The sequence below is a fragment of the Apiospora marii genome, assembly GCF_038362585.1.
Source record: "Apiospora marii strain CBS 49790 chromosome Unknown utg000005l_segment0_segment0, whole genome shotgun sequence".
Taxonomy (NCBI): domain Eukaryota; kingdom Fungi; phylum Ascomycota; class Sordariomycetes; order Amphisphaeriales; family Apiosporaceae; genus Apiospora; species Apiospora marii.
Window position 1 is genome coordinate 2,092,066 of NW_027117377.1, and position 13,584 is coordinate 2,105,649.

The following is a 13,584-nucleotide window of genomic DNA, read 5'->3' on the forward strand; positions in this document are numbered from 1 at the left end:
TGTGATTGGTCCGCCCGTGTAGGCTGCCTGAAGTCGCCTAGCGTAGATGCTTACTTGAATAGAGCGTGGGATGCGGTATTCGATTGGGCACTTTTATGCCTGCAACGAATACATAGCTGAACTGAGTGTAGGTGGTGCATTGATTTGGGGCCAATGTGGTCTGCATAATAACCGGCCTTGGCAGTCCTGTTTTCTACTTCTGGCCTAGGCTGCATTAGCCTTCTTCTTCTTCCCCCAGAGATCCATCCATGCGCCATCTGGCAGCCCAGCAAGCAAACATATGCTCGGGGTTGCTGACGAATCTCGGCTACTATGCCAGGCATTTGTAATCTGCAATTGCACATGCGGTGTCTTCCAGTGGCTGGCTGGCTGGCTGGTGTTTATGGTTACAGGGCTTTGGAGCCTGGCCCCTGGCCTTGGCGCCTTTTATTCCCGCGCGCGAGTGCGACCCGGTGCAATGGGCGGCACAGCAAGGCATGGTGTCATCATAACATGCTTTGTTTTCTATCTGCCAAGGAACATCGACTCCATCGTACGTATCATGTACCTATCGTCTCATGCCCAGGATCGGCGCGCCATCCAAGACGAAGGCGGCAGCTGGCAGCCACGAGGCGCGGCATCTTCCATACTTTGGACACCCAGATAGTGCTAATCGAAAGGGCTATGCCGTTCCTGGCACGCCGCTTGTAGTCAAATGCAACGACGCCGCCGCCACGCAACCAACTGTCGGCGAATTTTCCATATGGCGGAGCCTTCGGAATTCATCGCAGTTCTCAGCAAAGTCCGGCCCGTAGCGCCTACTTACTTACACCTACAACGTATCACTCCCCTCTACCCCCCTAGAGGCGCAGGGAGCCCGGATGCAACAACAGAGGCATCTGTGCCGCAAAATTCTTGCCCTCTGATTGACTTCCGATTTGATGCCAAGTCAGCCCAGCTGAAACTAGACTCGCGGACGGGGCAGGCCATTTGCCGCATAGCCATGCATGATGATGATGGTGAACCTCATCAGCAGTCGACGATCTTTACCCCCGTAAGGCAGGCTTGGTAAGCGGCGGATGCTGGTGGTGGTGGGAGTGTGATGAATCATACTATGTATGGACTTGGTGGCATCAGTGGGCTTGCGTGGCATCGAATGGAACAATTTGGCAAAGATTCTGATCCGCTTCGACGCAGTGTGATGTGCCGCCCTGCCCTCCGTTGCGTCCGAACTCTGAGCCTCGCTCAGAATATCTCTGCTACTTGGACACACCTGACCAGTGAAAAGTGAATGACGCAGACAAACCGGGTCGAAAAGGGGGGTGAGGGGACTGGGTTGAGTACAGTGGTCAAGGGTGCATTCTCAACCTTCGCTCTGGGTGTGATAGGGCAGGGGGCGGGTATCAGGTTGACAGTGGGATGACTCAAGCTGAGTAGAGAGTAAAGACACGGCACGACCATTGGCCATCATACATCCTTCCTTCGTCAGTTATCTCCGTCCTGCTAACGGGCGGGTGGGTGACCCTTGATGGAAGGTGAACTGAACTGGACTGAAGTAACTCTCAATTCGCGGCAATAATTCTCATCAACCGTCGCTCCAACCAAAAGATTCCGTGTCTGTTCAGGGAGTGCCTTGGATTTAGCCGGGTCGTGAGCCGACCCGGTCAGCACTCTTTGTTGGAATAAGGTACTGACTCACCTGTCCGGATTCTGCAGGTACCGTATCGGCCAGGCGTCGCCGTGCTTCTTCGTTGAGCCCTACGATGTGTCTGTGGGATAAGCTGCTCACAGGGCTGCGAGCCTCTGGTTTCCACTACTGGGGCTGACTAGGTTGGCATTGAACCCAAGCTAGAAGTCTGTGTCCCTCAATTGCCTAGTGCTTAGACAGGTTCGAAATGACGGGGATTCGGCCATGTGGCAGGGTAGGCGCCTCACCGAGGGATATCTAACGACACAGATAAGATGCTGCGGTTCGCGGTAGCGATGACTGAGCTCACCACAGAAGCTCCAACATACCTTGCGGGACGCCCATCCATCCACGGCTCAGGGGCTGGGTCCCCAAGATGCCATCCAGAAAGAGGTTGCAACAACAGTATTTTTAGTAGCCGCAAGAGATAGTCTCTGATGAGCCTCCACTCACAAAGACCAATTCGAAGAGGGACTTCCTAGATTTTCCTCTGGTCTCGAAAAATGAACACAAGTTGCGCCGGGAGCACGTGCATGTTCAGGGGCAGAGTTCCTCCGGAGTTGTGGGCCCGGTCGGTATCCCCAAAACAGCCCTGCCCCGCCCACGTCCTGCCCTCTGCCTTGCCATCGACTACGATATCTTGACGTAGTGGGCATGGGACCATTACCTTGCGGTGCGGATCGAGACGGGGGTGGATAGACGCTGTCTTTAAGCGCGGCCCATCGCTCCGCAGGCAGTGGTTCTCAAGCGGGGAGGCGGTAATTACACACCTATTACTACACCCACCCCATGCTCCATCTCATGCGCGGTTCTTTTGTATTTCATTAAACGCCAAATCAGTCTATCAGAAACCACGCGCTATAGACCCACCAACAACACAATTATAATGCAGGCGAGAGGAGTCGTATGAGCACCCGACTGAAAATGGGGGAGATTGCAACCTTGTGACAAAGGCCCCTGTCAAATACCACGCGAAAAGGTACCGAGACTTTTGCGACTGATGCTTCGGTCAGACGTGAAGACGGTACTACAACGACGACTACTGAAAACATTCAGATAGAGTCCAGTAAGTTGGCCACTGGTGGGAGAAAACATTACATGAGATCCGTTCTATTAGATGATGGTAGATCGCAGCGAATAGCCCCGAGTTCCAGGTGCTCCGATAATTCCAAAATAGATGTCTATGGCGGAGCATACATGCCTTCGCCTCGACCCATACGAAGAGAACCGATATTACATGATCTATGCCACTACTGCGGCCAAATGAGTGGCACTCATTCCACTTTAGTACCACTGAGGCACGACTAGGCAGCTCCATAGGGATGATGAGAGAAAAAGAAATCCTATGACATCTACTTCTTCAATGCCTCGATCTTTGCATAAATGGCGAAGCTACCTGAGAAAGGCCTCAGCAGGTCGCCTCCTGAATGCTCTACGACACTCTTGTGGCAATGACATGCGGGACAGGGACATGTTCCTAGACCCCAAAATTGTAAAAGATCAAGATAATGCCTTTAAAGGGGGCAGGACCTGGCGAGGCCAAGTAACGCCCACTGAGAGGCTGATCCCCTTGCAAAATCTCGTCAGCTCCTCCTCGAGTCACTTGAGCTTGTCCCCGAACATCTCTGGGGCCCTCTCTGTCATACTAAATTCTCTAAGAACGGAGGCGACAGTCCCGCACAGTTGTTATATCTCAAGCTTCTGAGTGATATTTGCACTGGCGCTGTCGTCCCTTTCAAACAGGATTGCTGACAGAGAAATATACCTGCTTTGTGTCTTTCGTTTCTGCTGTGCTGAACTGCCATCGAATCGAAGGTCAGGGAACAACCGTGAGAAGGGATACCTACAGGTAGTAGTACACATCGTCTGTGTTCGGCGGATAAGGCGTGGAGTTGCGTTGCAAGAGGCCACACTATCCCCCAATGTGTATAGGTTCATCACATATAGTATGATATGGTGAAACCTCCTTTTGCCCTTGGCATTCTTCGCGTAACGTCTGTCACATTGCCCCTTTATCGATTTCTCCATCACCCGGAGCTTCAAAGCCTTTCTCGTCATGAAAAGCGCTGCACCGTGCTGCTTCGCCGTATATGGGAACGATAGATCATGGTCTTCGGATGTTGGAAGGGGCGTTGTACAGGTGTATTGGTTAGAGTCGAAGGATGGCGCAAAGGGTCGGGTACTGGTACGCCGAGAAGTGGAGGAATTGGATCTGCATCGAAGCGATTATGTCCATTGTGGTTGTCAAGTAGAAAATGAGCTTCTTGATCGAGACCTTGTTCATCGAATATCACATGTAAAGACCGTCCTGCTGGACATTAGATAGCCATACAGACGCACTTAACCTAACGCATGCCTGAGCCCTGATCGGTTTCGAAATCATGTACAGACCATTCCACGATGGAAGGTCTAAAGAAGGACGGGCTGTCACGAGCCACAATGGCATGGTGTTGTCGAGTAAGTGTTAGCAGAAGCAATTTGAGAACGATGGCAATTTTCAACTTGGAAGAGCAGTTCGTGGTCCGAGTACCGCCTGACCAAGGTGGACAGAGAAGTAATGAATGAGTGTTGACCGATGGAGAATCGTCGAGTGCCCGGGGAAATCCAACCAAGCGTGAGTTTCTCCGATTAGTGCTGAAGCGTACGCCGTTGTCGCACGGAAGAATCCATGTGACGCATCGGCGAGACTTCCTGCATCTTCGCAGATCGACTGGTACAGACGCAAGACTGTTAAGGACAACAGCATTAAAATATAAATAAGTCGCCCCACGACGGCGGGCTTGTTGATATGTATCTACCTAACTTCCTCGCACGCGACGCAAACGGTCTCGCGCAGGACATCCATCATCATATGAGCAACGAAAGCCTCACGGTGAAGAACGCACTCGGAGTGCCACCGTCATAACCACAACTTCGCCTCATCTCTCAAGCCACAAGAACGCCAGTTCTGCGAGCCCAGCGCGGGATCTCACATGCTCTGCGACAGCACACACGTCTACGAAGGGTATATATACGAAATGCTCGAAAGGGACGTAGGGAAACGTAACAAAAGAAGATGTCCAAGGGACCAGAAAGAAGACGAGCCGGAATCAGCTCGCGACTAGTAGCATCAGCATAGAAGCCTCCTTGTCCAAAAGACCCTGGTCTAGGGGAAAGTGAGGGATTGAGGACAACGAAAGGCGATAATGGTGCATATCACGCTTGGAGTTCCTATCTCCGAGGAGTGGCTGCGATGGGATTAGTATCCACTTGAGCTCGTATCGGAATGACAAGTGCCACGAGGGCATCTAGGAAGTCAGCAGTGCTTACCATTGACCATCTGTCTCTGCTTGTTGAGCCAGCTCTTAGGGGCGTCACCACGTCGCTGCAAGACGACATGGTTGCTCTGCAGGCGACTGGTCAAGTCGTACCAAGCTGTGGCAATCATGGCATTCTCCCGCTGGAGGTTCTTGATGACGATCTCCTGCTGGGTCTGGAGACGTGCGGGGTTAGTATCACAAGTCCTTCAACATATATGCCAGACACGGAGCTTATGCGACTTCACACACAATCGCGCATGTAGACAGGTAGGAAGGAACAGATATTGTAACCCATTAAGATCCGGCGTGGGAAGAACCCAGCTAACCCACGAGCGCAGCAACCTCCGTGTGACGAAACGCTGGCTAACGCTTGAACGAAATAGAAGAGAAGCAAGTGGACATACCTTCTGAGCACCTTCTGTTGTGCCAGCTCTCAGATCCTTGTTGGACTTCTCGAGGTCGTGGCGTTGCTGCTCCGATTGGTCCAGTTGCTGTTAAAAACACCACGCATTAGTTGTCCATACCCATATACACCATCATTGACCAGCATGCGTAGAAAAGAAAACTCATCCAAGGGACTTCTTCCTGAACCAGCTCGACGCCCAGCCACTTGACTTGGGCCTGGCTGGTGCAGAACTCGGTTGAGTGTTCGGGGTGGCAGGAGATAGAGAAGCAATCATGCGCCTTGGCAGAAAGGATGTCGACTTTTGACCCATAACTTCCGGAGAGGCACGGCCACTCGAAGGTCGGGAGCCAGACAAACTCGGTGACGGACTCTTGGTGACACCAAATGAGCCGTCATCATTGAAGTTGTAAGCATAAGAGCCCTCCTCGGGCACCTCCTGGGTCGTGGTTTTCCCTATCCCAAAAAGGCTGAAGATGGATCGATGCTTGACCTTGACACAGTCGAACTCGCCATCTTCCTCGGTATCCGAGGAGCCTTCCGACGATGGCTGGGGATGACAATGATGTGAAGAAGCAGAACTTACCTCGCTCAACTTCTTGTACCGAGCTCGCAACTTCTCCATCTTCTCGGTCGTCTTGACGACGTCCGGGTTGACGGACTGGCCGTCGATGGCCTTCTGAAGCTCATTGTTGGCGGTCTCAGCTTCCTTGCGGAGCTGCTCCTTGTCGATCAAGGCGACGACGAGCTGTTCTTGCCTGGAATCATAATCTCCCTTAAGGATATCATACTTCCGGCGAAGGCCGTCGAGCTCGGCCCGTAGCGACACAGCCAGCATGTTGTCGGTCTGCTTGAGCTCAGAAAGGACATCCTGGCCGTCCTTGGAGAGTGCGGTTACTTGGTCATCAATGTCAGTTTCATTCACACCGCAATTCATCAGGTATTCCATGTAGATTATCTTACTGTCGCCTCGAGCTTCAACAACTTCACGCTCCTTGTCCCGGAGCTCAGCTTGAAGGGCTTCAAGCTGGCGTCCAAGGTGCTTGGAGCGGTTCTCTTCGGCGAGTACCTGCTGGCGCAAGTTGGAATATGCTTCGGCCCTGATGAAGTTGGTGGTCAGTATATTGAGTTCGCTGTTCACGTCCAGGGCTGCTTGTAGGGCGTTGACCAACCCTTCGCCGTTCATGTTGTTGATCAACGCATTGAGAGATTCTTGCCCAAGCGTGTGCCTCTCGAATAGCAAGTTGTACTTGTCCTGAAGGGCCTTCCGGTGCTCGAGCTCGGTGTCGATTTGCTGCAAAAGTTGACCTTTCTCGGTCTCGGTGCCGATACTGGCCTTGAGCATCGCATTCTCGGCTTGAAGACGAGATACCTCGATATCCTTCAAAGAGACGTCGCTAGCTGAGTTGCCGTTCAACTCGTCTTCTAGCGATAGGGCCTGGGGTCGGGCGGCGTAGGGCGTCTCGGGTGGCGCTGACGGGTCAAGCATCATGACCTTCTCTTGCAAGTCCATTACCATCTCCTCGTCATGCTTCGCCTTCATCTCTAGGTTCTCGGCGTGTCGCTGCAACTGTTGGATCTGCATGGTGAAAGCGGCCCTCTGGTCCCGGAACTCACTCTCCTGAACTTCATACTGGCTCATCTTCATGGCGTACTTGTCGTTCTCGGACTTCAACTGGGTAAAGTGCCTCTGGACGGCCATCATCTTCTCCTGCTCCTTGTAAATCTCGGCGCGCTCGCCACGCAGCTTCTGGACCTCGTTCTCCAGAGGGCGCAGAGTCTCGAGCTTTTGCTTCAGATGCTCTGCTGTGTTGGCCTTCCTGTTGAGATCTTCGTTAATCTTCTTCAAGTCCTCGTTCTCGCCAAATAGCGGGGCCAATCGCTTGTTCTCGTTCTCCAGTCGTTTGGCCAGCTGCTCGAAGGCCTCCTTTTGCATGCGGAGCTCCTCCATCTGTATCTCGAGGCTATCAATGAGCCTGATCTTCTCGTCCCGTTCTCTCCTAGTCCGCGCGAGCAGCTCCGAGTTAGACGCACCCGACTCCAGCTCCCTTTGCAGCTCGTCTCGCTCTTGAACGGTTTCCGAGTGTCTCTCCTTGAGCTCGTCGTAGCTGTCTTGAAGGTGGTCGTGTTTTGTCTTGAGGTCAGCTGCCAGTCTCGTGTATCTCTCGTTGTCGCGACGGAGGCGAGCCATCTCAGCTTCGAGCTCGTAATCGGTCTCGGCGGCAACGTTAGCCGCAGGGGCAGCCGGGGTAGATGTTGCAGCACTCGATGCATCTTGGCCGGCCTCATGTGCCGCTGCGCCCTGGTTGATTCTCTTTCCGGAGTCTTCCATGATCTTCCACAACTCTTGCATGCCGGCGGGTTCGAGCGTCGACTGCATGCCCGTGAGGACATTCTGAGACAGCTGGCTATCCGTGGAGTTCACACTAGCAACTAGGAAGACCGAAAGGAGCTGGAACATGCCTTCTGGTTCCGGGTGCTTGACAAGCGACTGGAAGTCGATATCCTTGACCAAAATCTCGGCATTTTCGCAGTTTCTCCTTATGAAGTCGCGCAGGGCTATGTGTACGATATGCAGGTTGCGCCGCCTGCCTTCGACAGGACGGCCGCCGGAGGAAGCGGCTATGGAGAGGTTCTCTTCGAGCTCGGCAGGATCGTAGCTGGAGTCGATGAGGGAGAGGAGGTCGGAGAAGACGGCACCGTCGTAGAAGTCTTCGATCTTCTTGGGGCCGGGCTTCTGTTTGCCTTCGGCCAGCATCTTGGTAGTCTGCGTCGCGATGGGGTTAGCTTGGGATAACTGCGATGGCTCCGCCGCAGCGGTAAGGAGGTGACTTACCCAGTCCAGCAGGACATCCTGGCGCGCCTGGTTGAATTTGCTTCGCGGCATCTTGGTTGGTGGTTCCGGCTCGCGGTCTGTTGTTACCACGCTCTTGTCCGTCTATATAGGGAGGTGTTGAAAAGGAGGGATTCAAAGGCAATCGCAGCCTCGCGGGCAAGTCGTGTTGTCTAGCGGATAACGACAAGGGTGGTTCGTGTTCGTGTGGGGAACGGGCCGGACGGTAGTTGCTGTAGCTGCGCGCTGTAAAGTACCCGACGTTCAAAGACAAAAAGAGCGACTACTGAAATGAATAAATAAAATGTTTGATGAGTGTACAAATAAATCTAACGTGTGCAACAGGCAATTGTTCTCCTTCGGCCAGCGACTGAGGGGAGGGTTATCAAGGGAAGGAGTAACGAGTCGGCGACAAAGGCATCAAAGGATCACCAAGGATGACGAGGTCTCATTCTTCTGGCGGGCCTTAAAAGGAGAGATGATCAATGCGAATTGGAACTTAGGTGGGCTAGATGTTTCGGGCCACAAAGCGCATTGTGTGGTTTCGCCAAAAGCCACGACACGAGGGAACGACCCAGGTTGAAATTTGACAGCTCTAGCCTGGGCTAGCCTTTCTTTTTGAGTTCGGGGACTGATTTCAGGTCTGCGCGGAACGGTGGTGCTACTTGGGAATATGCAGAGTCGAGTCAAGCGTCACAACGCCCCTTGCGTTCCCGGTTGGAAAAGACGTGAAAGACGTCAAAGGTGTGTGTTGCAGCCGGATGTCGTTGTCGCTCCCGAAATTGGAAATATTGCATCAGTCCAAAGGCAGAAGGGTCTTGGCTCCAGGCCTATTTGATGCGGGCCGGGGTCGCTCACTGTCTTATCTATCAACCCGAAACCCTGCGCTAGCTCTTTTCAGTCGCTGCAGGACGTTTTTAGCCAGGGGAAAGCATGGGACTAGAGCGCTGGAGGGGCTCGAGCCAACGCTAACCACGAGGATTGAATGCGCTGAGTCGCTGACAGATGCACCTATCCCTCTCTTGCTGCAGCTCAGCTTTTGATGTATGCCTTCAAGCCCGTGAATGTGTGTTTCAGACATACTACGTACGATGATAACCCTTTTGTCTCAACAATGACCCATTTGACACCTGTCATTTGGCAGCTCGAGGCTCGAATCACCGAGGCTCCCGAACACCGATGGGTTGGGCGGTTGCATCCGCCGACAGCAATATACGACATACCCCGCGCCATCATATGGGTACCAGCAGCAAGTAATTCCAAGGGTCGTGTTTCAACTCAGCTTGCCGATTGCTACTCTATCTATCTATCAACTGCAGCCCTCCTTCATTGTCACCATCCCGACTAAGGGGTTATGCACGCCCAGCACAATACGTCAACAAGTGGTTGGTGGTTGTTCGTCTAGAGGGCGCCCCAACCCCTAGCAGCAGCTGGCCTTGAATCAAACTTGACGATGAACCCATCTTGGGTATTTTAGGTGCATCTATTTCGCCGCGTAAGTTTTCGTGGCATTGGGGCGCCGCCCCTACTGCTTACATCTTTCCAAACCGAGGTGGGAGACCTTATCCGACCTTTCCGCATTGCGTCTATTGGCGTATCTATTTCGGCAAGCCTTTTCCCATGCTTGCTCGGATCCGGGGTATGGCCCAGGCTCGTCTTTCTCACGCTCGAGGCTCTCGGTAGTGTCTTCTAGGATCTCCGTATTTGCACTACTGAATACATAACTCATGACCCCAGTCTACTGTCAAATTTTTGAGTGCATCGTTTTTATTGTTGTCCTGCTTCATGGGAGGTCTCTGATTGGCAAAGACGATGCGTGCTTAGCCTACTGATCAAATCCAGCAACCCAAAAATGCAGGAATAGGTGCGAAGTCATCCTCCTTTGCTATCGATGCGGGCCAATGATTCTTCATCGAGTCCGCAGCAGCGATCCCGATGTGGAGTGCTGATCCTCAGCCGCTGCTCCGGGTCAGCTTCAGCGTGTGGCTCCCCGTCCCTTTGTCGTGGTTGGCCGGCCCGTCCCGGATCATTGTCCCCAACGGCTGCCAGCAGAATCGCTTTACCTCTGTACCGCTGTCATAACGGGCCTTTCTCTTGAACGACCGAAACATCTAGGATGTCCGAGAACCTCAGTCTTGGTGGCTCACATTGCTAGATATCTTACTACTGTCCTGAATAAAACCCCAAAATCGTAAAGCACCATTGATACCTCTTCCTCCGTCCCCAGATGCAGTTCTCACTCCTATGGCTTGTGTCATGGCTCCCGCCGGCGGATATCCACCGGTGAAGGCCCCCGTGAACAAAGGGAGACCCATCTTCTCAACTCTGGCAAGCAGTCCCGTTACCGTCTCACCGGAACCACGCCCTCTCGCCCATCCACCTCCTCCCAGTCCTTGAGCGCATCCAGCAGCATTCCCAACTTCCCACCCAACCATTTGTCGCGCAAATCCTCCCACTCGGCAGACAGCCCCTCATGAACTGCAGCCAGCCCCCGACGATGAGGTCAGCATACGCTGGAATCTCGTGCCCATCCACGTGAGGACTTTTATCGTGACTGTGCTGGTTGCTACCTGGCAAACAAAACCCGAGCTTTTCGTCCAGCACCCTCTCGAACTCGCTTAACATACGGTTGCGGAGCTCCGACCCCAGCGGGACTTCGAGGTCCTCCCACTTCTTGGCCTTGCCGTTTTCAGGGAACCGCCGGAGAATGACCGTCTTGTCGGACTCCGCCGTGCGCGGGTCGAGCGACAGGTAGAACTCGGCGAGCGGCAAGCCGTACTGAGTGAACAGCTCATCCACAACGGAGTTGAATACATGATGCAGCCCTACGGATTCATGTGCATCTCCAGGAAAGAGAGAGTAAGCAGATTCCCACCCGTACCAATATTTTATGTGCATTGCGATTTCGAACGCGTTGTCCAGCACAATAGCCTTTTCACCCCGATCTACGACACACGGGTTATGAAGGATAGGCAGCGAGGAAAAGACGTTCCTATTCTGGTTCGCGCAAATGGCAGGAAGACCGAGTGACTCGCGCGTTGTGCCCACTTCGGAAAGAGGTACCCAAATCGTGCGGTACGGGGCTTTGACGTAGTTGAGCGCGTAACTTTAGATGGTTAGAATAGGGCGCGAATCCTATCGAGGGTCTCGAGACTGAGAGGGTGGGTTGAGACTAGTATTGCGACATACCGTATCTTCCACGTGTGCGGGTTTGTTGGCCAGGCCGCCGGGTCGAGGATACTATCATAGAGAGTGATTATGCCTTTACCGGAAGGATGCATGGTGACGATTAGCGAGGTCAAACCAGTGTGTCAGTTATCTTGTCTGAATTGATATGCCGCGAAGTTTGCAGAACTCGATGTCTGTCTCTGTCCTCTAGCATTCACATTTGGGAGGGAATTTGTTGCGTTTTATACACGCCGCATGAGAAGTATTTCTCTCCAAGTGACAACAAAGGGGATGCATTACTGGGTATGGAGCATTTACTAGAACATGAAATACAGCCCGAGAGCGCGAGCCACACCTTCAGAAATTACGAGAAAGGCCAGGCACTTCCGCGCCCACGTCCTTAACTCTGCGGCTGTGAGGTGATGAAGTCACGGGGACTGAGGTAGGTCTACGACAATCAACATAAGTTACCCTGTAGCCATCCCACGACAACCTCGCACGAGGTCCCGCGACTGCTACCCTGTATCCTACCCTGTGGCACTGCCGCTCGCTACATGTTCCGCTGGCTGAAAACTTACTTGCGACGTAATAACCCTACATTTCCTCCGATACATCAGCTTGAGGATGTAGGAGGAAATCCAATTTACATTGAGTGAATAGCTTCTGGGCCGCTGATCATCAGCGCTGAGGTCCAACAATTTTGTTATCTCCTTGACGCACTCAACAAAATAACCTAATATCACAACTGCTACGCCTTTCTTCTCTGTCTGCCCCGACTTCCTCATATAGTCGAATGAGCTTCGCCCACGTTGCTGCCAGATAACTGAGGAGGACCGCGACGCGAGGCAGTGGCTGCTGTAGTCACCAAGCAACTTTGCGATTTCGGCCTCAAGGGCAACGTGAAAATCACACCTGGACCGATTGTAGGTACAATAGATGGTGGCATGGTGTCTACAATATAGGTGCAGGAAATAAGTAAAGAGTCTTCTGCTTCTCCAGAACGTGGAACTATGATGATCTTGGGATATGGCTGCTAAGAACAGAAGTGAATGTTGAGTAAAGCGTATCATTCTTAGGCTCAATTAATCGGGATGTACCATCCTTCTTTTACGCTCCCTTTTCATGCTCTCCCCATCCTCCAGCTCCATTGCCCCAGGAAGGCTTGGCTCTCCAATGTTGTCTCTTTCTTCGAGAGCGAAGTTTCTACGATTGAGAGACTTGAATCCCTGCGTACTGAAGATCCCAGGCGTAGGAGAGCATGGCAGGCTTCGCACCAACTCGGTAGTAGCTGAACAACTTGAACCCGGCCGCCCCTCTGTCATCAAATTCACAGCCCATAAGATCGAAAAGACTCGATGCTAAAACCTCTTTGACACCCATACAGTGAGACTTATGGACATTCTCGAACAGACCGTGGACCATGGAGGTCGTGGGCAGTGTTTCTCCAAAACACCAGGCTCTTCCATGCTACATGTATGAAAGATGCGTTTGCTAACTACGGACTTTCACAGAAAGAATTCACGAAAAGAGGTACTGGACTCTGTAAAGATTGTTATTTATGCCTAGGGATTCTTGCTACTGTCGCATAGGTGGTTATTTCAATTCTAGTTACAGTACAGTTGCTGCTCCAGGACGTAATCCTGTAGTGAGCCTAGCAGCCCCCCAAAGCTCTTCTGTTCCGTGACCCGGCTCCGATCGGGCCTTCATATTATTCCCGTGCCGGAATAAAACCGGCATTATTCGACCCACGTCACCGCCCAAGTTGTAATTGCCCAGGTGAGGTATCGATGTAGATTAGATGAGCAAGAGCTCGGGTAGCTCTCTCACAACCCACCTTCCCACAAGAAAAACACAGGAAAAAAGCACCCAGCTGCATCTGGTTCCCAAGCTTGAGCTCTGTGGTCAACTCGAGGGGAATTTTTCCAGTTTGCATTTCTGGTCGGCCCTTGTCCATTACATCGTCACTCCCGTCGAAGGTGCTACTACTGCGCCGTCTCGACCTTGCTGGCGGCTCGATTTCGGTTGCGTTTCCCTACCCTTCTTTCGATTCAGACCAAACGTCCTTGGCAGAAACCAAACACTCGCAAAGAGCAGGTTACCCTGTTGGTAAGTTCAATACCTACTTTCTATCTTTGATCCTCTTGATGGCGCACGCATTGCTTCCATCGATCAACGATCGACAGTCCAGTTATTCCAACTACCTGGGATTATCCAA

The 13,584-nt window shown here is 52.5% G+C and overlaps 2 protein-coding genes across 2 annotated transcripts; both read right to left on the reverse strand.

Annotated features, from left to right (window-relative positions):
• Positions 1 to 4,755: 4,755 nt before the first annotated feature.
• PG985_008565 (microtubule binding protein) lies at positions 4,756 to 8,255 on the reverse strand (the record flags this gene model as incomplete). Its single annotated transcript, XM_066828333.1, has 5 exons — positions 4,756 to 4,811; positions 4,976 to 5,138; positions 5,370 to 5,456; positions 5,955 to 6,265; positions 6,332 to 8,255. 5 exons carry the CDS (start codon positions 8,253 to 8,255, stop codon positions 4,756 to 4,758), a joined length of 2,541 nt encoding a protein of 846 aa, XP_066683245.1.
• A 1,898-nt stretch (positions 8,256 to 10,153) lies between these two features.
• Positions 10,154 to 11,482, reverse strand: PG985_008566 (uncharacterized protein; the record flags this gene model as incomplete). Its single annotated transcript, XM_066828334.1, has 3 exons — positions 10,154 to 10,266; positions 10,829 to 11,307; positions 11,391 to 11,482. The coding sequence occupies 3 exons, from the start codon at positions 11,480 to 11,482 to the stop codon at positions 10,154 to 10,156; spliced, it is 684 nt and encodes a 227-aa protein (XP_066683246.1).
• Between the last annotated feature and the right edge of the window lie 2,102 nt (positions 11,483 to 13,584).